General features: G+C 37.6%; 2 protein-coding genes across 4 annotated transcripts in view; one reads left to right on the top strand and one right to left on the bottom strand.

The window, feature by feature from the left end:
- The window catches only part of LOC149012733 (Ypt/Rab-GAP domain of gyp1p superfamily protein), a 25,760-nt gene extending 8,858 nt beyond the window's left edge, over window positions 1-16,902 (top strand). The window contains exons 8-12 of one of the 3 annotated variants that reach the window (XR_016174050.1): window positions 8,866-8,951; window positions 9,185-9,286; window positions 14,826-15,001; window positions 16,179-16,229; window positions 16,398-16,902. Coding sequence is in view for 1 of the 3 variants with exons in the window: in XM_089159335.1 (XP_089015461.1) it covers window positions 8,866-8,951; window positions 9,185-9,286; window positions 14,826-14,987 (350 nt within the window). In the remaining 2 variants the exon portion in view is untranslated. Of the gene's footprint in view, window positions 1-8,865; window positions 8,952-9,184; window positions 9,287-14,825; window positions 15,321-16,168; window positions 16,230-16,397 lie in introns of those variants that run through there. The other 2 variants (XR_016174049.1, XM_089159335.1) reach the window with 2 other exon arrangements.
- Window positions 15,789-19,723, bottom strand: LOC149012732 (cation transporter HKT1;3-like). Its single transcript, XM_089159334.1, has 3 exons — window positions 18,609-19,723; window positions 17,803-18,021; window positions 15,789-15,987 (listed from the first exon to the last, which is right to left on the bottom strand). The coding sequence occupies exons 1-3, from the start codon at window positions 19,670-19,672 to the stop codon at window positions 15,789-15,791; spliced, it is 1,482 nt and encodes a 493-aa protein (XP_089015460.1). The 5' UTR covers window positions 19,673-19,723.

Below are 19,723 nucleotides of genomic sequence, written 5' to 3'. Positions count from 1 at the left end.
GGCTTAAGGGTCTTACAATTTAACTTTTGAAGAACCTCTTTGCTTCTTAAATAAGCTACTTCTAGCTTTTTGTATGACCTTTTTTACCATACAAAGATGTGGACTAAAGTCGGAAAAGATGGAATATAGTTGAATGAAATGAAAGTGTGTTTAGTGAGAGTTTCTTTCATGAGCTTGTAGGGTGTGACCCCTTCTTATCTTCTCTCCCCCCTCCCCCTTTTTCTCCTTGTACTGTTCATAGCCCCTTAACTTAGCTCAAATGCTTTCATTCCCTAATTTCTTGTCTATATTGGAGCTCAAATCGGGCCCAACACTCTTCCCACCATTCTTTCTTGTAGTCAAGTTAAAGAAATATAAACCTATAGGTTATCCACTTATCCTCCTGCAATATAAACACTTATTTGCTTTAATTCTTTCTTTCAGTCTGGGTGTGGTGTCTTAATAAAAGGTCTCTTATTTTAGTCATTTTCAAATATGTTTGTGTAAAGTGTTGAGACAATTAATGCAGTCTTATTTAGTAATTCTATTGTTTAAAATTTCTCAGTTGAAGATGGAGTCGTTAATTGAGAAAGAAACATAAGAAAAGCAAGTTGGATGAACAGATTGGCTTGTCTAGAATGATAGAGGCCATTATTTATTTGTACATATCCAACCAATTACAAACACGGTATGATAATAATATTAAGTCGTCGCTATCATCCTGACATACAGTGAACCAAGATGGTCATTTGTCTAGTCTATCCTGAGTACTCCCCCTTGAGGTGGTGTTAGATGGCCGTAGTGCCCAACTTGAATAAATAGTGTGGAATAACTAAGAAGTTAAAGAAGTTAACCCCTTAGTAAATTCACCAGCTGGCTATTTTACTTAAGGAAGGCAAATTGAACCTTGTTGAAGCTTCTCCTGGAAGAACTGTTTGTCAATACCAATATGGTTCGTTTTGTCATGCTGAACTGATTATGAGCTATACTGATCGACCTTAATATCATAGTAGATCCCTGTAGGTTTGGCGGATATTATCCCTAGGTTCTGTAACTTCCTTAGCCAGATAAGCTCGTAATATACTTTGGGCCATGGGTTAGTAGTATGCCTTTGCATTGGATCTGGATACCACTGCTTAATTCTTGCTGTGCCAAGTTTCCAGATTACAATTGAGGAATAGTGAAGAGCCAATCGTTGATGGAACTGGCCAGTCAGCATCAAGAAATCATTGTAACCTAAAAAAATTGTGTAATGTATTAGACTTGTTTGAAATTTAAACTTTGAGCATTAACATGTTAGTGCATGATGTGTACAATGGGCCATTTTAAGGTTCACTTCAGCACTGTTGTTTCTCTGAATTGGATCTCACATTTACACTACTTTTTGAATCCCTGGAGTGGGCCCCATGGCCACTCCAAAGTGGCGCACCTAGGGTTAACTGTACCCTCCAGGAGGGCTAATTTGCTCAATTTCAACCCTAATTATCTGCTGGAATTCAATTTCAGATTTATTTCTTTATTTCCAGAGTCTAGTTTGTTTAGAAGTCTTGATTTGATTTGTGAGTTGAGTTCTCAAGTCCTTAGGAGTCTCTCTTTAAAGTTGGACTCTAATAGATAAGTCCTTTATTTCAAGAAGAATTCTTTTAATATAGGTGGTTGATAATGAGTTGTAAAAGGGTATCCTAACTTATAAAGGAAACCCTAGTTTAGTTGGTTTCTAAATTCTAGTTGAGTCCAATTGGAGTCTCCCTGTTTGAGTTAAGTTCTTTCTTTTTTATGTAAGGCTATAAATAAGCCAGCCTATGGTTGTAAAGTTCAGTCTGCGTTGAATAAGAATTGAATATTGTTTGTGGTAAATAGGTCGAGGTTCTCTTTGGGAGGGCCATAGCGAGTTTTCAGATCTTTAGATCTAATTGCAGCATTCCATCCTCAAGTTCCAGCAGCCAATCAACAACTCCATCAGCAGAATTGAACCCAAGTAAGTACAACAGCCAAGAAACCCCTTCCCCTCCCATCGCAGCCACCAAGAATCCCTTCCCAACCCCTGTGATCCTCTCAAAACCCTTGCCCCACCCCTGCCCTCCCTTACACCTTGTGGCACTGCTCCCCCTTCCCTTTCTCTCTCTCAACCCCTCTCCCTTCTTCGACTTGTGGCAGCATTACAAGAAGGGGAAAAAAAAAAAAAAAAAAAAAAAAAAGAGAAAAGAAAGAAAAGAAGAAAGAAAGAATAAGAAAGAAAAGATTTGAAAGAGTGCCCAAGATCCATCCAAGAATCCACCAATTTTTTATCCAAGCCTTTTCCCATATTCCTAAAATCTTCCCTAAAACCTCCCCATCCCCAACTGTAGGCTTCCAATGAATCTTTAACACATCCTATATTTCTTTATTACATCCCATATTAATTTTGGGTATCTCAAGATTATCCCAATAGGATACGTTAAAACCCTGACCCTTCCCATACCATCCCGTTCAGTTTTGTTAGATCAAATCTGACCCAAAACCCTACCCATAACAAATTTACCCATCCCTAAAATTATTCCTAAGGTTTCCCAGAAATCCTGAACCCATTACCATCTCCACCCCTGCAACCCATTTAGGTTTTGTTATTTCCCACCTTTACCTAGGATCCAAATGTAACCATACTATTCATCCCATCCTGATTTGCTTATTAATTGCTGGAAGATTCTGGGTGAACCCTCAATTTTAGGGAATTCTTCACATAAACCCTAACCCTAGAAGTGGGTTTGACATCACAAAGTGTTCGGAATGGGCTGAAACAGGCTAAACAGCAATTTCAACCCCAATGGCCCTTGACTGAAGTCACTGAACCTTGAGTTGGGGGAAATAATTTCACCAACTAAGTGAGACTATTGCTGAGATGTTGAGCCAAACTCTCTTTTTTGAGTGGGTGAGATGGGCCTCGAGATCTAGACCTTGAACCATGATCAATATCTGTCCAGTTATAGGAGAGATATAAATCTATCAACAAGGCACTGATATTTCTCCTTGACCATTGGTTCTTCTCCGTTCCAGTTGAGTTAGTAATTAACCTCAATCGGAGACCTTGCAGCATGGTGGTCTTGGCGTTGCCATCCAGATGTCGCGTTGAATCCCCCCCTGAGGGGAATGCTTTGCTTGCCTAGCTGCCATGACAACTATGCTTTGCAGGTTTATAACCTAGAATCTAAAGTCTTGCTGAAGATGCAGTTCAATTTTTTGTTTGGAAAATGAAGATTCCTTTTTCTGATGGTCTACTACATTCCCTAGAAAATATCTAAGAGGTCTTAAATCCTTAGTCTCAAAATCTGTAGATAACTGGGTTTTCAACAAGTATATTTCTGCATCATCATTCCCTATTTTTGCTCCATCCTCAACATAGACAATAAGAGCGGTAACTTTTTTTTTTTAATCCTTATGTTTGACAAACAAGTTATGATCAGCATGGCTTTGTTTCTACCCAGGTTGTGACAGATTTTTGGAATTTGCTAAATCAAGCCTGTTTTGAATGCTGAGATCATAGGGGAACTTTCCCAATATGCACACCATCTATATTATGATGAGGCAAATGCTGGGGAATATCCATATGCACGACTTCTTTGAGGTCAGCATTTAGGAAAGCATTCTTTATGTCAAATCGTTTGGAGATTATCCAAGTTTGCAGCACAGGATGGCAATTCTCAAACAGAGCTCATCTTCACAACATGATTCTTCAAGGAATGTAATAGGTTAGACTCACCTGTATTGGATATTCTCTATTTTTGAGGTCCCCTTCCTCTAAAGGAAGACATCCCGGTGCCTAATCTATCAGATGACTCCTCTTCCATTCCCTTGATTATTTTCCACCCTTCTCTGCCATTTCTGGCATTGCACACAAAAAGATTCCTCTGCTTCTTTCTAATATCTATTTGATCCACAATCTTCTTAGGGACCATAAAAAGAGACATGAAGTACATAGGGGGACTCAGGGCTTCCCTTTTGTGAATCACAATGTTAGCCCAACCTAGTTGTGGACAGGGATTCTGATTTAGTGTCGAAGTGGGATGTCCTCAGTTAAAGAGCTCCTGCAGGAATTTCAGATCTGCCTGAGATGGCAAAGGTCCAAGCGCAATCCAAAGGACATTTCATTCCAGTGGAAGCAAAGAACTGCCTTCTCCTTAGTGTATTGGGACATATTTCTCTTTGCTTTCTACTCTTAGCAAATGTGCTTTTTGGATTAATGATGTGGTTTACTTGAGAACTGAGCACCCGGTTTGATTAGGTTACTGCCCTGTATAGTGTTCTGGGTTATATGTTGATTGGCCATGGGCCCATAACCCCAATAAATGGATGTAATCTAACAAACAAGAGATTCTATTATCTATCCCACAAAGCACGGATTGTGATTAAATTTTTGTAACTCAAAATGTTCTTTATCAGTGTGGTGGGACTTACTTATACTGGGCCATTTGCAGTCATGTAGATCATGCTTTTCTCTAATCTTTGCTTTCTTTTTCTTGTATTGGAGTTATTGTAGTATGTCATCTTTTCTCTCTGTGACACTGTTGTAATTTGTGCATCTGTTCTTTATCCCCTAAATATAAGGAGGGATAAGTTCTACTTTCTCTGTGACTTGACTTAAAAGATGCTTGCAGTCTACCAACTACTAGACTCAACCACATGCTCTTTTGGCTATTTTTTTTTAGGGGATGATTTTGGTTGGAGAAGTAGAATAGGGTGGATGAAGTAGAAAGGCCTTTCCAAAGTGTTGTGTAATCGACATATTCCTTCAAAGCTAAAAAGGGAAGTTCTGTGGAACAACAGAGACCAGTAATCATGTATAGTGTTGAATGTTGGGCAGCTAGGAAACTACATAGAAACAAAACTAGTGTAGCTGAAATAAGGACGTTGAATTGGATGAGTGGTAAAACTAGAAAAAAAAAAAGAAAAGAAAATAGGAGCAACTTAGATGTAATTTAGGAGTAGCTCCAGTACATGTTTAGTAATGAGAAAAGTTATTTGAGGTGGCATGGACGTGCCACTGATGCCTTTGACTGGTCTTCCAATCCAAAGGGGTGATTTCATTCTGATCAGAAAATGACTCCAGTATTAGGGGTGAGCAAATGTATAAATTACATTTGACTACAAGAAGTATCAGGTTGGATATAGATACAAGAAGAAGAAGAAGAAGAAGCTTAATCCCAACAAGATGGGGTTAGCTACATGGATTCTTGCCTTCTAATCAGCTTTGTTTTAGGCCATGCTAGATACAAGGCCTAAGCTATGCACATTCTTTCTCACCACTTCTCTTAAGGCTATCTTAGGTCTGCCCCTAGCTCTTCTAGTTCCTTCAATTTAGATTATATCACTTCTTTGTATTTATAGGTCTCCGTTGAACATGGCCGTGCCACCTCAACAACTTTCTTGTAGCTTATCACTTATCAGAGCAACTCCTAGATCAACTCTAATATGATCATTCCTTATCCTTTCTATTTTTGCCACTCATCCATCTTAACATCCTCATTTTTGCTACTTTGAGTCTATCTATATGATTATTTTAAACAACCCAAAGCTTTGAACGATGGTTCTGTAGGATTTTCCTTTAAGTTTTAAAGGAATATGTCGATCACACAAGACCCTGAATGCGCCTCTCCACTTCATCTATCCTATTTTAATTCTTTGGGAAACATCTTTCTCTATATCACCTCTTTTATTTATGATTGAACCAAGGTACCTAAAACAATCACTTTGAGAAATCTATTTTTCATCAAGTTTCACCACCTCGTCGTCTACCCTATTATGACTAAAGTTACAAACTAGATATTCTTTATTCATTCTACTTTGTTTAAAGCCTCTTGATTCCAAAGCTGCTCTCCATGATTCTAATTTTGTATTAATTCCTACTTGAGTCTCATCTATCAACACAATATCATCAGCAAAAAGCATACACCAAGGAACCTCGTCTTGCATGTCTTTGGTTAATTCATCCATTATAAGTGCGAATAGATATGAGTTTAAAGTTGATCCTTGATGTAGCCCAAGTGTAATTGGGAATTCATTACTTTGTCCCCCACTGTTCTTACACTTGGTTAAGTATATATATATATATATCCTTAACTATGTCCCCATATTTTCTGGTAACATTTCTTTTCTCTAATACTTGCAAAATTAATACTTTAGGAACTCTACAACAACAACAACAACAACAACAACAATAAGCCTTGTCCCAACTAAATGGGGTCGGCTACATGGATTCTTGCCCTCCAATTAGTTCTATTCGGGGCCATGCTAGATACAGGGCCTAAGCTATACATATCCTTTCTCACCACTTCTCCTAAGGTTATCTTAGGTCTACCCCTAGCTCTTCTAGTTCCTTCAATATGGATTATATCACTTCTCCGTAAAGGAGCATTTATAGGTCTCCGTTGAACGTGGCCGTGCCACCTCACGATATGAAGGTCTTTCGTACACTCCTATACCTTTCCATAAGTCTATTAATTAGGTAATAGTCTCCATTGTAGATCTTCCTGGCACAAACCAAAATTGGTTCTTCGTAATTGGGGTTAAATGTCTCAAACGGGTTTCAATTACTCTCTCCCATAACTTCATAGTATGACTCCTTAGTTTAATGCTTATGTAGTTATTACAATTTAAATATTTGCTTTATTTTTGTAAATTGGAGCCATGATGCTTCTCCTCCGTTCATCTGACATTTTCCCTGTGCTCATAATTTTATTAAACAACTTAGTTAACCAAGCCAGCCTGTGGATTCCGAGGCTCTTCCATACTTCTATTGGGATTTCATCAGGACCTTTGCATCTTACTTATTCCTCCTTGGTGCTTCCTTTACTTTGGAAATCGAAATTCTTTGTATATATGTTTGAAATTGGTGCCTTGGTGAATGGTGTAATCGTTCAAATCACAGATGCTTGAAGTATTCTTGTTTAGTAGACTAGAGAAATAGATTTTCCATATTTTTTTAATGTCTTTATCACATTCTAATACTTTACCATCTCCACTTTTAATACATTTAACATGGTCAAGATCTCTACTCTTCCTATCTCTTATTTTAGCTATCTTATAAATAGATTTTCCCCCTTCCTTTGTGCCCAACTTATTGTATAACTCTTCATACTTCTTCTCCCTTGCTTTTCCTGCAATTTTCTTAGCTTCATTTCTAGCCAACCTATACCTTTGAACCATCTTTAGTCATTTGCTATGTCTTAAAACTAGCTTTCTTATTCCTAATGACAACTTGAACTTCACTATCCCGCCACTAAGTCTCTCTATAAGAATGAAACTTTCCCTTTTGATTCACCTATGACATCTTTAGCCACCTTCTTGATACATGTAGCCATCTCATTCCACATCACATTAGTGTCCCCCTTAAAATCCGACTTTTCTTGTTTAACTACTTCATTAGCAAAGGATTTCAAGCACTCTTCTTTAAAGTTCCACCGTCTTATCTTAGGATGATTAACCTTGCACCTTTTATGAATTTTTGGGGTTAGGCACATATCCAAGACCACAAGTCTATGTTGTGCAGTTAGCTTTCCCCTGGTATCACCTCGCAATCCTCGCACCACTATCTATCAGTCCTTCTAGTTAGGAAGAAATCTATTTGGCTTCTATGATGTCTACTTTTGAAGGTAATTAAATGTTCATCTCACTTTTTGAAGTAAGTATTTACAACAGATAGATCAAAAGCAACAACAAGATCCAAAATTGAGATTCCTTCCTCATTCCTTTGTCCAAAACCATATCTTCCATATACACTATCATAGCCTCTTTGATCTTTCTCAATATGTCCATTTAGATCACACACTATGATTATCTTTTCTCTTTGATGAATTCCTTGCATTAATTCATCCATATTTTTTCACAATTCTGACTTTAGACTTTCATCCAATCCTACTTGAGGAGCATATATACAAATTATATTTAAAATCTCTTTCTCCATTACAAGCTTGATAGTAATAATCTTTTCACCTAGTCTTTTAACATCCACCACGTCGTTCCTAAAATCTTTATCCACTATTATACCTACTCCATTTTGTTATTTTTATCCCCAATATACCAAAGTTTAAAGTCATCTAACTCTTTAGTTTTTTTACCCTTCCATCTAGTCTTTTGAATGCAAGCTATATTAAGCCTTCTTTTCCTTATAACATTTATCAATTTTAAGCTCTTACTTTTTAAAGATCCTATTTTCCAAGATGCCAATCTAATCCTACGTTCTTTTCCTGCACTCGTCCACAGCGTGGGAACCCTTGCCTACTTATCACCGCATCCAGGCCATAGTGTAGCACGTTGCTTCTTTTGTTGGGGGATGCCCCAGTGTAGCATTTATCATATACGGTTAGATTGGATATAGATGATGGAGAAAAAAGACCTATTTAGTTGAGTTCAACTGACCCAATTTAGCTGGAATGAGGATGAGCTACAGGTTCAGAGTTTGTTGTGTTTAAGACATGTTTACAGGAACTAAACAACTAGACAGGACAAAGTCTCAAAACTGTGATCATCCCTCATAATTCAAGAAATTAGGAAAGGGAGGGCTAGGTGACTCCACTCAGTATATCATTTTATTGCACTCAGAAATAATCAATTGAAAGCTTCTTGGGCATTACTCCCTTTGTTATGGCCTCCAAATTGTCATATTTAAAATTGTCATATTTGTCAAGTCATATAATAGCTGATTCATCACACTATTATCCCATGTGCATGTGCTTTCTCTTTTGTTACGGTATTATCATCCCCCACCCCCCACTGCCTATCTTCTCTTCTTCTCCGGTCCTTCTCCCCCCCCCCCCCCCCGTTTTCCTTTTTTGGTAAGATAATTGAGTCTTCCAATTTTTTAGTGGTCAATGTCAGCTCCTGTTTGACAAAAGTTATTTTCTTGCCCATAAGAACCTCTGTCAAGGCACATGGAGGAGCAGGGGCTTGAGTTCATTCAATTTGCATTCCGCTGGTTTAACTGTCTTCTAATACGTGAGGTTTGATTCCTTTTGACCATTTGTTCTTAACGTTTTCTTTTCTCTAATTTTTAGTTCTTCATTTTTGGGTCAGTTATCTACCAAAGTATTGATGCTACTGTCCAATCAAAGAACTCTTCCTCTTTTTTTTCCTTCCTTTTTTGGGTGTTGGGGGAGGGGTCTATTGAACAATGAGGTGAAGTACAGTTATCTTTTGGAAAAAGGAGCTAATATGCATTTCAAATTATCTGCAGATTCCTTTTCATTTAGTAACACGACTTTGGGACACATATCTTGCAGAAGGAGACACATTGCCTGATTTCCTTGTATACATATCTGCAAGTTTTCTGTTAACGGTAAGATCTGGTTTTATTGATTATGTAGCCCTTTCTATCTATAGTTGACTGTTGGAAAACATGTTCCTATTTTCTGCCTTTGCCAATAGTTTGTGTGTAGAATCTTGTGGCTAATCTAGACCATATTCTCTGTCCATTAGTGGGAATAGAGACATCATTTATCAGTGTGGCAGATTGAATAAATAACAGACCTTTATGAAAATTTTGTGTGAGCTTGAAATTTCTTAGTTTTGCAAGAGGTGTCGCAAAAATGAGGGACAGATTTATCTAAGAGACTGATAGGACCCTAATGTTGAAGGTTTAGGGAGAAGGGAGTTGTATGATATCAAATAGCCATGTGGAAGGACAAGGGCAAGTGGTAGGAACTCACTGGGGGAGCAGCCACATTTCTTGTTGGCACCCTTTAGATGTGTGGCGGAGATGGAAAGTAGTTAGTTAGGATTTGGGTTATATTAGAGGGGAGGTTTGAGATAGAAAGAGAGAGGGGGGGGGGGGGGAATAAATTTGGTTTTTGGGGCAAGCTCGCTTGCGGTGTGAGGGCTCTCAAGTGAGTTAACTTGGCTGAGTTCACTGGATTTTGTTTGCGCCTGTGCAGATGTTGTCCCTGCTGGCCTGGAATGGTCAACTTGTGCCTGTGTGGATATGATCTGTGCAGCCTGGAATGGTCAATACTTGGCGTTGGAAAATCCAATGGTTAGAAACAAGGTTAAAATTTTTAGTAATTTTCTGATATTATAGTTTTTTCAAATTTACATATTGAATCCCCTCAATTTATCTAATTCACTCGCAGAACCCTGTTTGGGGAAAAATCCAGCCTGAACTCTAGATAAAACCTCTCCTTCCTCACCGGTGACGACAAACGACCAAAAATACTAACAAAATCTTCATATTTCCATCACTTGCCTTCGGTGTTGGCCTCCCAGCAGTCTTTCAAGACTTCTCCATCTGCTTCCTCTTCTTGTACTCCTCCCATCTCTCATATTTTAACTGACCACCACCGTAGTTTGTTGAGTCCTCATCCACCTTCTTATTCTTCTTCCTCTTCTCTTTCCCATCACTGATACCTGCAATCGCAGAACGAGCGATATGATCATGGAACTGTCTCTTATTCATCATTTCCCCATCCACTAATTTAGGGCGTCTCTTATTCATCTTCTTCTCTTCCTCTGTGGTCTCAATAATCATCCTCTTCCAGAGCTTCTAAACTGTTCTTTTGTTTAAGGATGGATTTGAAATCCTAGAAGAACTGGGTATTTACTGTTGTCGTAGAAAATGCCCAAAAAAAAGAGAAAAAAGCAAAGTAAAACAACTAGTTGGAATATGGCAGATGAGATGTCTTTTAGGTACCTTATGGTACTTGTATGGTGATTATCTTGGCTCTCTTGAGTGGTATGAGCTGTGATTGAGATCTTATTGGAGAAGCATCTGCTATTAGATCGGGTCTTATCAAAGCAGTCAAGTACAAATTTTAGAATATTATTCTTGAACCGATTATCTCAGAAGCAAACAGAATAATGGCATTGGAGTATGTCGTATCAAAGAATTTGGTAGACCAAGATGAGAGTGCCGGAGAGTATGGAGTAGACTGATGGATTGCCGGAGACCAGGGCAGAACAGCAGCTAGGGTGGTTACTGGTTAGAACCAAAAATCTTGTTTTTGTGTATGGGAGAATGTTAGCCTTATTTTGTGAATTTAATGTTTCTGAGAGTTACTAAAAAAAAGAAAAAGAAAAGAAAAAAAAAACAGTATTTTGGAAGGGTGTAATTATAATTTAGAAAACTTTTTATACTTCATAAATAACATGTGATTCAATTAACCGTTGGATTTACTAGGTGACACATGTCATAACCTGACGCCTGCACGGACGATATCAACGCAAGCGCAAACAAAATTCAAGTTTACTGGTTTAGTAGCAGTAGCAGTTGTAGGGTAGTGTAAGGGTCTTGATGTTTTAAATGGAATTTAGCAGTTGTTGAGGCAATTCGTATGCATTCTAATGTTTATGTACCTGCATAGTTTATATACCTGCATATTTCATTGTCCATTGTTCACTACTCGCTGTTCCATTTCTGTTTAACAATTTCAGTGGGATTGAGTGAGTGAAATTGCCTCAGCGAGGAGGAAAACAGTGCCAGAATTATCAGGGGTGCCATGGGAGGTTGGCGGAGGTTGCTGGGACAATACCAGGGTCTTATCAGAGACAAATAGGATAATACGAAAGAATGAATGAAACATAATATTCATACTACCTGTTCTTAGAACTGAGATACTAAACAATCTCTACTAACAATCCCCTTTAAGCTGGAGTATAGAGATTCATCATGCCCAGCTTGTCACAAATATATTCCTCTCTAGCACTCCTCTGATACTTAAATTAAGTCCAAGATCTCACGAGCCTGCAGCATGATTACTGGAATGTCTTCTCTGAGACAATCCCATGCAGAAGAAAGTGGGGCTGGGGGCTTTGCTGGGGATGATCTTCTAGTGTTCAAATTGCCTTAGGTGGGGCAACTGGTGTGTGGAATGTCATGCTGAAAATGCAGAAAGAGATTTATCTATTCTTTTGGTTTGTAACCTATGTTGAAAGATAAGTACATCAAATAAAGGGAATAAAAGAGGTTGTGAGAGAATTTAGGAAAGAAAACAATTGTAGCTATCAATATGGTGAGAACCAGAATCTGAAACAACAGTGTTTGGGTTAGTTGATTTCTGGATTAAACAATAAGAAAGAAAATAATGTAAAGAAGGCACTTTTACTGACCTCATCCCACACTGCTCTGTACTGCTCTGTAATTATGGTGCTAATCCAACTCAGTTACTCTCCGGTGTATCCAATCTCATGGTAGGTTGTATGAGCATAAATAAGAAAACAAAATTCCTGCAAAATATAATCTATTCTCAAAAAGGGAAACTAACAACTCAATTGAATCCCCCACGTAGCTAATCTTACTAAAAAATAGAAGCCTGGTTTGGGCTACTTTCTCCTTGATTTGGGTGAAGCTGATCTAGCAATGTTGGCACTATGCATCACAGCCCAAAAGGCAAGGTAGCACTGGGAGAAACGGAGGGGAAGGGAAACATGCATGAGGAATTAATTGTTAAATGGCATGTTTCCCTAGAGGTGTATGCCAGACTGGTGAACTTCTCAAATAGATATACTTTGTGCATTTTCAGAGCCCATGCTGGTTCTTGGTTATGTATGATATGGTAGGACTCAAAAAGAATAAAGCATGTCACATTGATATTAGTTGTATGAGCATATCTCTGCAGGTGAAAACTGTTTTCACCCTAGTTTCAAAACTTAACACATGGCAGACATGGATGTGACTGCATATGCAATAATGGAGACTGCCACACCCATGTGACCCGTCAGTTTCGGTCCCTAGTGAGAAAATGGAATGGCCCACAATTTGGTGCAAAATTTAGTAGCTGGTCCAGCAGTTGGTGCCACGTTTATTAGCATTACAAAAACTACCAAACTTCTACAAGAGACAGTTTCTTTGATGGAATAAAATGGAGTAAACCTAAAGAGGTGGGAGAAGTTTACCTTTTCCCACAATTTATCAAAAGGTGACCTTGTTTAGGGAGAGTGTGCAGACAAGATCAAGGAAGCTTGTCGGTTGAGTTGGCAAGCATTTTTTCCCACCCCATGCTTTAAAATGTCTCAAAACTTTTTGGTGGAACCTTGTGGGAAATGAAAACTAACATGACCTTTTGATGTATCTTGCTAGGCTGGTGTGTCCTATGTGGTGGTGGCGTGGTGCGCCTGGTGCGTTAGCTAGGATCCAAATAATCTCTACCGTTAAAATGAACAGATTTTGGTAAGTGAAAATGAACCTGAGTTAGACTGAACTGTTCGTATCGATTTAACACACCAACCATTCATATTGATATTATAAAAAAAAAAAAAAAAAAAAAAAAAAAAGAAAAGAAAAGAAAAGAAGAAGAAGAAGAAAGAGAAGATAGCAATCAAAGCAGAGCAAAGAAAATGAAGCTTCTTCTGCAACTAATTGTTAGGTGACACCTGCAATTTTCTTCTCCAGCTCTAGTGTTTTCTAGCCCTTGCAGTGGTGGAAATCGCCAACCTCCACCATCCCCAACCCTACCCCCATTTCCACCCCCCACCCGAAACTCCAAACCCAGCCCACCTGAAACCCTAAACCCTGTTTGGAACCCAGTTAAGTTTCCTGGTTAAACCCTGTTCATTCTTCTTCGGCTTCAGCATTGGTTGGGTGAGGCGGTGAGCTACCAATTCCCTTCTCTACTGCTTTGCAGATTTTAATGGATCCCTTGTTCTCAAGGGGGCTGGAAGATAAAGATAGGAACAAAATGAACTGAGGTAAGTATACTGCTTAGTCATTTGTGGGCATCAGTGAGTGTGGCAGCTGAGCCCACTGCCAACGGTGATGGCAAAGTCCTTGACACGGTCAGTGGAGAGGTCCATGAGCTCTACACAGTCAGCCAAAGGTACCTGATGTGGTTAGCCGTGTGAAACAGAGCAGCTATGTGTGAAACAGATCAGCTATGTGTGAAACAGTGTTGTTCAAGAAGATCTGGTCAGTGAGCTCATCAAGGTTTTTATTTATTTTTATTATTATTATTTTTTGGGCCCGGGGGGGGGGGAGGAAAGAAAAAAAGGAAAGAACAAAGGAGAGAAAGCCCAAGGAAGAATGAAGTAGGGTTTTATGGGCTATTTCATAACCCTTATTGAGTTAACATAGGGTGGATGAAGTGAAGAGGTGCATCCGTGGCCTTGTGTGATCGACGTGTTCCCTTTAAGGTCAAAGTAAAATTTTATAGAATCGTCTTTTGACTAGCTGTGATGTATGGTGTTGAGTGTTGGGCTGTTAGAAAGCATCATATGGATAAACTTAGTTTAACAAAAATGAGGATGCTAAGATGGATGGTGGCAAAACTATGAAGGATAGGATAATGAATGATCATACTAGAGCAGGTCTAGGAGTAGCTGTGATAAGTGATGATGCAGGTCTAGGAGTAGCTGTGATAAGTGATGATGCACCAGTGTAGGATGCACCAGTGTAGCAAGATTGCTTTTTGATTGTAGGACCTTCTTTTTTAAGTCACTTTCCCTTCCTTTCATTTTCTATCCCCTCACCCTGCTATACATGGCTCTCACACATTTTAATTATCCCACACCTTTTCTTTCTTCCATCAAATGATTTCTAATGGAATCCAAATTCAAGGACAGTGTGACTCTAGCATCACTTATCATTAGCTTTTGACATTCTGTCCCTACTTGTTGAGCGCTGGTATTTCACCATGTAAGTGTGAGTCCTTGTTCTGGGGGTTCAAAAAGAGTTCTGTATTTTAATGGTGTGAGTTTAGGAAAGTGGTATGTCAGGATTTTTTTGAACCACCTTGCATCCACTAAAGATTTGATGAAAGAATTGTGCCTTCCTTCTCCTTTCTTTCTTTCTTTTTTTATTTATTTTTATTATTATTTTAATATGATTGATGCATACTGTTGTTAAAAATACAAAATTGAATTATAATTCATGCCTTTAAACCTTGTTTCAGTGGTCAGATAAGTTACAGAAACTTGAGTTTCAAGAAATGGTATTGTTCCTTCAACATCTCCCCACCCATAACTGGACTCACCATGAACTTGAGATGGTTCTTTCAAGGGCCTACATGTGGCATACCATGTTCAACAGCTGCCCAAGCCACTTATCCAGCTAAGGAAGAAGACAAAAGTATCAATTTCTTATCCCCTTATCTCATGTATTACTGCTTTTCAGGGGGTAACCTTTATATTCTTTATTTGTGGTCTTGTTTGTAAATCTAGCAGTCCATTATTTGTCAAGGAGAATGATTTTCATGAATGCAAAGAATTAATAGAGAAGCATCCTTAGGTTATTCGTCTGCCTTAGAATTTGTGAGATATCTCTACCATAGACAAAGATTGATATTCAGGGTTAATAAAACCATTGAGAGATCCCCCTTTTTTCCCCCCTTTATTCTTCCCACCCCCCTTCTTCCTACTTTCTCAAAATCTATGCGAGGCTGCGAAAATTATTTTTCGTGTGTATCAATGTAGCTGACCCTATTTGTTTTGGGTGAGGTGCTGTTTTTTCTGTTTTGTTCTTGGTAGAACAGGTAAAGTGTGGAACGAAGGTGAAAAGAACCTTGGCTTGCCAGGTGCTGCAAATACTAGGCCTTTCTTTTGGGTTTCTTGCAGCAATTGTCCAAACCAGAAAATTTGTTTCTTGCTTTGGTTGCTCTCATTGAAATAGCTGGGATGGAGTCACAATGTACTACTTGTTGCTCTGTTTGTGGACTCCCATAAAACATTTTAGAGGGTTGGTCATCACTTCAGAGCCAAAATGTACTTCTTATGCACCTATTTGTTCAATCATATCCCTATATTACATTATATGTGAAGTCTCTAATTACATGATCACATATAGATATGATTACAGCACTCGAACATATATATACTCTCCCCACAAAGGAAGGAAACTCATTTGAACTCATATATTTTCAGGGGAGTTTCCAAGCTTTACTTCCTTCCTTATTGAACTTCTTAAGTTTCCCAAAAAACATAACTAAGATGAGTACCATCTTCCCTTGATTGCTCCATCTCCCTGCAAATCCATACCATGTATCCCTACAATGGCCATCAGGCTTCAATTGTCTTTCACAACTATAGCCCATTGTAAGACCCACATTTCCATATGCACTGCATATCATATGCGATCACAAGTTAAAACCCCCAAAGAGTTAAAAAAGTGTATAAAACAGAGTAGATCATGTTCCTCGTGTGTTTAGTTAGCTAGAAAAAGAATTAAGTGTAAGAATAAATGTGAATTGTTTTAGCAGTTAATATTAATTGATTGACTTGTTTAGTGTTTAATAAATAGAAGTTGACAGAGACTCCAAGAGAGCTGGTGAGAAGACTAGAATGATATTGAACAGAAACAGGTAATATATCACCCAGTTGATGATTAGATCATCTTTTTCTATTCTCTACTTCTGTTTCACTTTATTAATTAATTAACAATATAAATAAAAAAAAAAAATATATATATATATATATATAGTTTTATTGGTTGGGCGGATCTTGACATAGTGGTCGGTTAATTATTGCAGTTGTAATTTAAGGTCAAGTAGTCTCTCAGTCTCAGCAAGTTAGGGGAGCCACACTGATTAAACTATAGATTATCCAGAGTAACCGGTCTTGATAAAAAAAATTTATTTATTATCAATTATTTGTGATGCCTTTGTTTACTGTAAAATGAATATTATCAATCAAAATATTTTATTCATTATCTATTGTGTATTATGAACATAATAATGGGATTGAACCTAAATATTTTATTTTATTTTTATTTTAAAAAAAAACCTAAATATTTATCTCTTAGATTTGAGATGAATTGCTTCTTTCCCATCTAAGTATCTACTATCATTTAGAAAGGGTAGATTGGAATATTTATTAGAAAAGAGAAAGAGGTGATTGGAATCAAAGACAGAATATCTACAATTTTGGTTAAAAAATTAAAAGCTATGCTGTGTGGTGGAGGTGGTTTTGGTATACACTATATGGTGCGGTTTTCATTGAAGACATCTCAGATTCAAACATGTCCCTTCCACTCTACCTTTCTCCCAACCCTTTTTTTTTTTTGGTAAAGATCCTCCAACCCTTCTCCCCCACCCAAAGGAGAGTTTGTATCTTGTTCGAGTTTTCGGTTTTTTATTTATTTTTCTCGATGGATAGAAGATTGTGTTCCTCTTATATCTTTTTATCACACATTTGAGAGAGAAATCACTTTTGAGCACTGACAAGAATGGCTAAAGGTGAATCTTCCTCTTCAATTTGTAGTAGAAAGATGTGAAGAGATCATAGTCATCTACCATTATCGTAGATAGAAAATCCCAACTTCAGGTGAATCATTCCTCGACGTTTCTAACATGTTTGCCATTAATTTTCAATAATTCAGACCATGTTTTCAATGGTAGGTATGGTGGGTTGTCTTCGTCTTTTCTCTAAACACTAAGGTTGTGTTTGGCAAGAGCAGTATGAATTAAAAAATATATATATTCTCTTGATTATTGGTTATTAAATGGAATATAAAAGAAAACTTTTAAATTTGATTAAAAAAAAAATTTGTTGGCCTATGATAAAATTTACCCAAACAACTGTTTTATAAAGATAAATTGATACTTGTTAGAAAATGGCAACACCTTTTTTTCTAGGTTATTCGTTACACACTACTTCCAAGATAAATTTCAAGAATTGTGAACAACATAAGATTTTCAACAGATAAAAGAAGTTTGTAGAAAAAAAGCACAAATCTGGTTCTGGTTCTGTTTCTGTTGTTTCCTTTTCCATTAACTAAGAATTTTATCTTTGATTCTATTCTAAGAACTTGAATTTATTCATTTTACACTTGACCAAGAACATTTATATATGATAATATATAATAAAGAACACTGCCTATCTTGTATAAAAGTTAAGATCCACAAATTCCTAAAAGTTAAGAGAGAAAGAGCGAACCTGATTACTTCTAGCACAATGTTTAACACATTGAAGTTAAGTGGATCTTCTCGTAACTTTTTCCTCTCAGTGATGCAAATGAGAATGATGAACATTGCCAAATAGGGAAGCTGTGAAAATAAGAAGCTGTCCACTAGTTTTTCCCTTTTCTCACAGCTCTTATGGTTATTCTCTTCACCCTTTCTTCTGGGCATAAAGGTTGTGTACGGAGGGAGGTACCTGTAAACCATTAAAACTATTGTGATTAATTAATCTGATAAACAAAACTATCATAATCATTAATAAAATACATATATTAGTTCTAATAATTGAAGGTAAGATAGATGGTTTTCGTGTACGTCTGTTCTTTTATAAGGTAAAAGGTTTCATGATTGATTTCTAGACATTTTCTTGAAAGTCCAATTTTCCAGAGAGAGGAAGAGAACTTTGCTTCTGTTTCATTTTCTTTGGATGAAAAAGAGATACTTATTCCATTTTAAGAACAGAATTATTGGATCATCAGGAATATATCTGCTCTACATAAGAGTAGCAGCCACAGATCTGGAAAGATGGTTATAATATTCTAAACCAAGTCAGTGCTTATGAGCATAGAAAGAATATTCTTGTAACTTTGGGTGAAAAAAGGAATTCGGATCCTTTCCACCACACATTTAGGAGTGGACTTTTACCTCCGAGTACTACGAGGTGAATTAGAGGTGGGTCCTCCTAAATATGTGGTTTAAAAATTTTGAGGAGAGTTCGATCCTCTACCCTTGGAACTCGTAAAAAAATTGAGAGAGAGAGAGAGAGAGAGAGCGAGAACTTACATCATTACAATATAGAGGACCAGGATTGCTGGAGCAATGACTGAGAGATCAACGAAGTTTTCGCCGGCGTGCCGGGAATTGATTGACTGGAAGAATGCAGCAACTAGCTTTTGATAAGAATTCAGACCATTCAAGGCTTCTGAATTCCACTCCATAAAACAGAACATAATGAACTGAATCATTATGAACACACAAACTGTGACAACCAGAAGGCAAGAGTGCAGAAAGGGGAGCAAGTGATAATATCCTATTTCATTGTTTTTCCTCAACAGGTAGTTTAGCTCTGCTTTCTTTGTAAATCTCTCCAAGACCCAGATCAGAAATCGCAAACAGGATGGGAATAATGTGTTTCCAAGAAGAATTTGAGGTATGAGAAGAAGCATCAGTCCTGAATTTTTTCTGAACACTATCATGTTCTCATTTGTGGGAATGAATCCACAGTTTGAAAAGGAAGAGATAGTGGTGAAAATAGAGAATGTCACCATATGAATTCCCTTCTTCTCAAGAACATCTCTTGCACTAGAAACATAGCTCAGATATATTGAAATCAATCCAGACCCAACTACATGAATAACCAAGAAATAACACCACACAACATAACCCAGATACCTGATAGAGTTGGACCTCAAGACATCACTAACTGATGTGCCTGCATCAACCAATCCTAACTCAAGTTTGGAAGAACTTTGGTTGTGGGTACTTACTGATTCTGCTTTGTTCTGGGTTTCTTGATCCTTAGACTTGGAATAAGACCAGCAAAGTTCAACCATTGAAATGAAAACCTCCCCACCCAGAAGCATTAAAATGGTAATCACAATAAGCTGGGAATTGGAGAAAAACTCCATTTCAACAGTAGACATGCTTGAAACAGTTGAAGCTGACACAGACATAAAAAACATATCTAAATTGCTTGGCCTATACAACTCTGTTCTTGGGTTCAAAACCTTCAAAGCTAAAAAACCTACTGCTGACACACACACAAAATAGCAAAGCTGAATCCAAAAAGGGTTTACACAGATACTCAGACACTGGAATTTCTTCCCAAAACAATTAAACTTACTCATCTTTACAGAACTCTATCTTTACAGAACTCTTTCTTCAGAAGAGGGTAGAGT

Source organism: Hakea prostrata, chromosome 6 (genome assembly GCF_041222555.1).
Source record: "Hakea prostrata isolate BN-2017 chromosome 6, UWA_Hpros_2, whole genome shotgun sequence".
Taxonomy (NCBI): Eukaryota; Viridiplantae; Streptophyta; class Magnoliopsida; order Proteales; family Proteaceae; genus Hakea; species Hakea prostrata.
The sequence above is the reverse complement of the archived record's forward strand: the minus strand, read 5'-3'. Positions and strand labels throughout refer to the sequence as shown.

Excerpts from the sequence above, each read along its gene's own strand:
- LOC149012732 (XM_089159334.1), bottom strand. The coding sequence starts at position 19,672 with ATGAGTAAGTTTAATTGTTTTGGGAAGAAATTCCAGTGTCTGAGTATC. Across the intron at positions 18,022-18,608 it reads GTCCTCTATATTGTAATGAT|GTACCTCCCTCCGTACACAA; the intron begins GTAAGTTCTCGC and ends AATGGTTTACAG. Across the intron at positions 15,988-17,802 it reads ATTGTGCTAGAAGTAATCAG|TGCATATGGAAATGTGGGTC; the intron begins GTTCGCTCTTTC and ends TATGATATGCAG.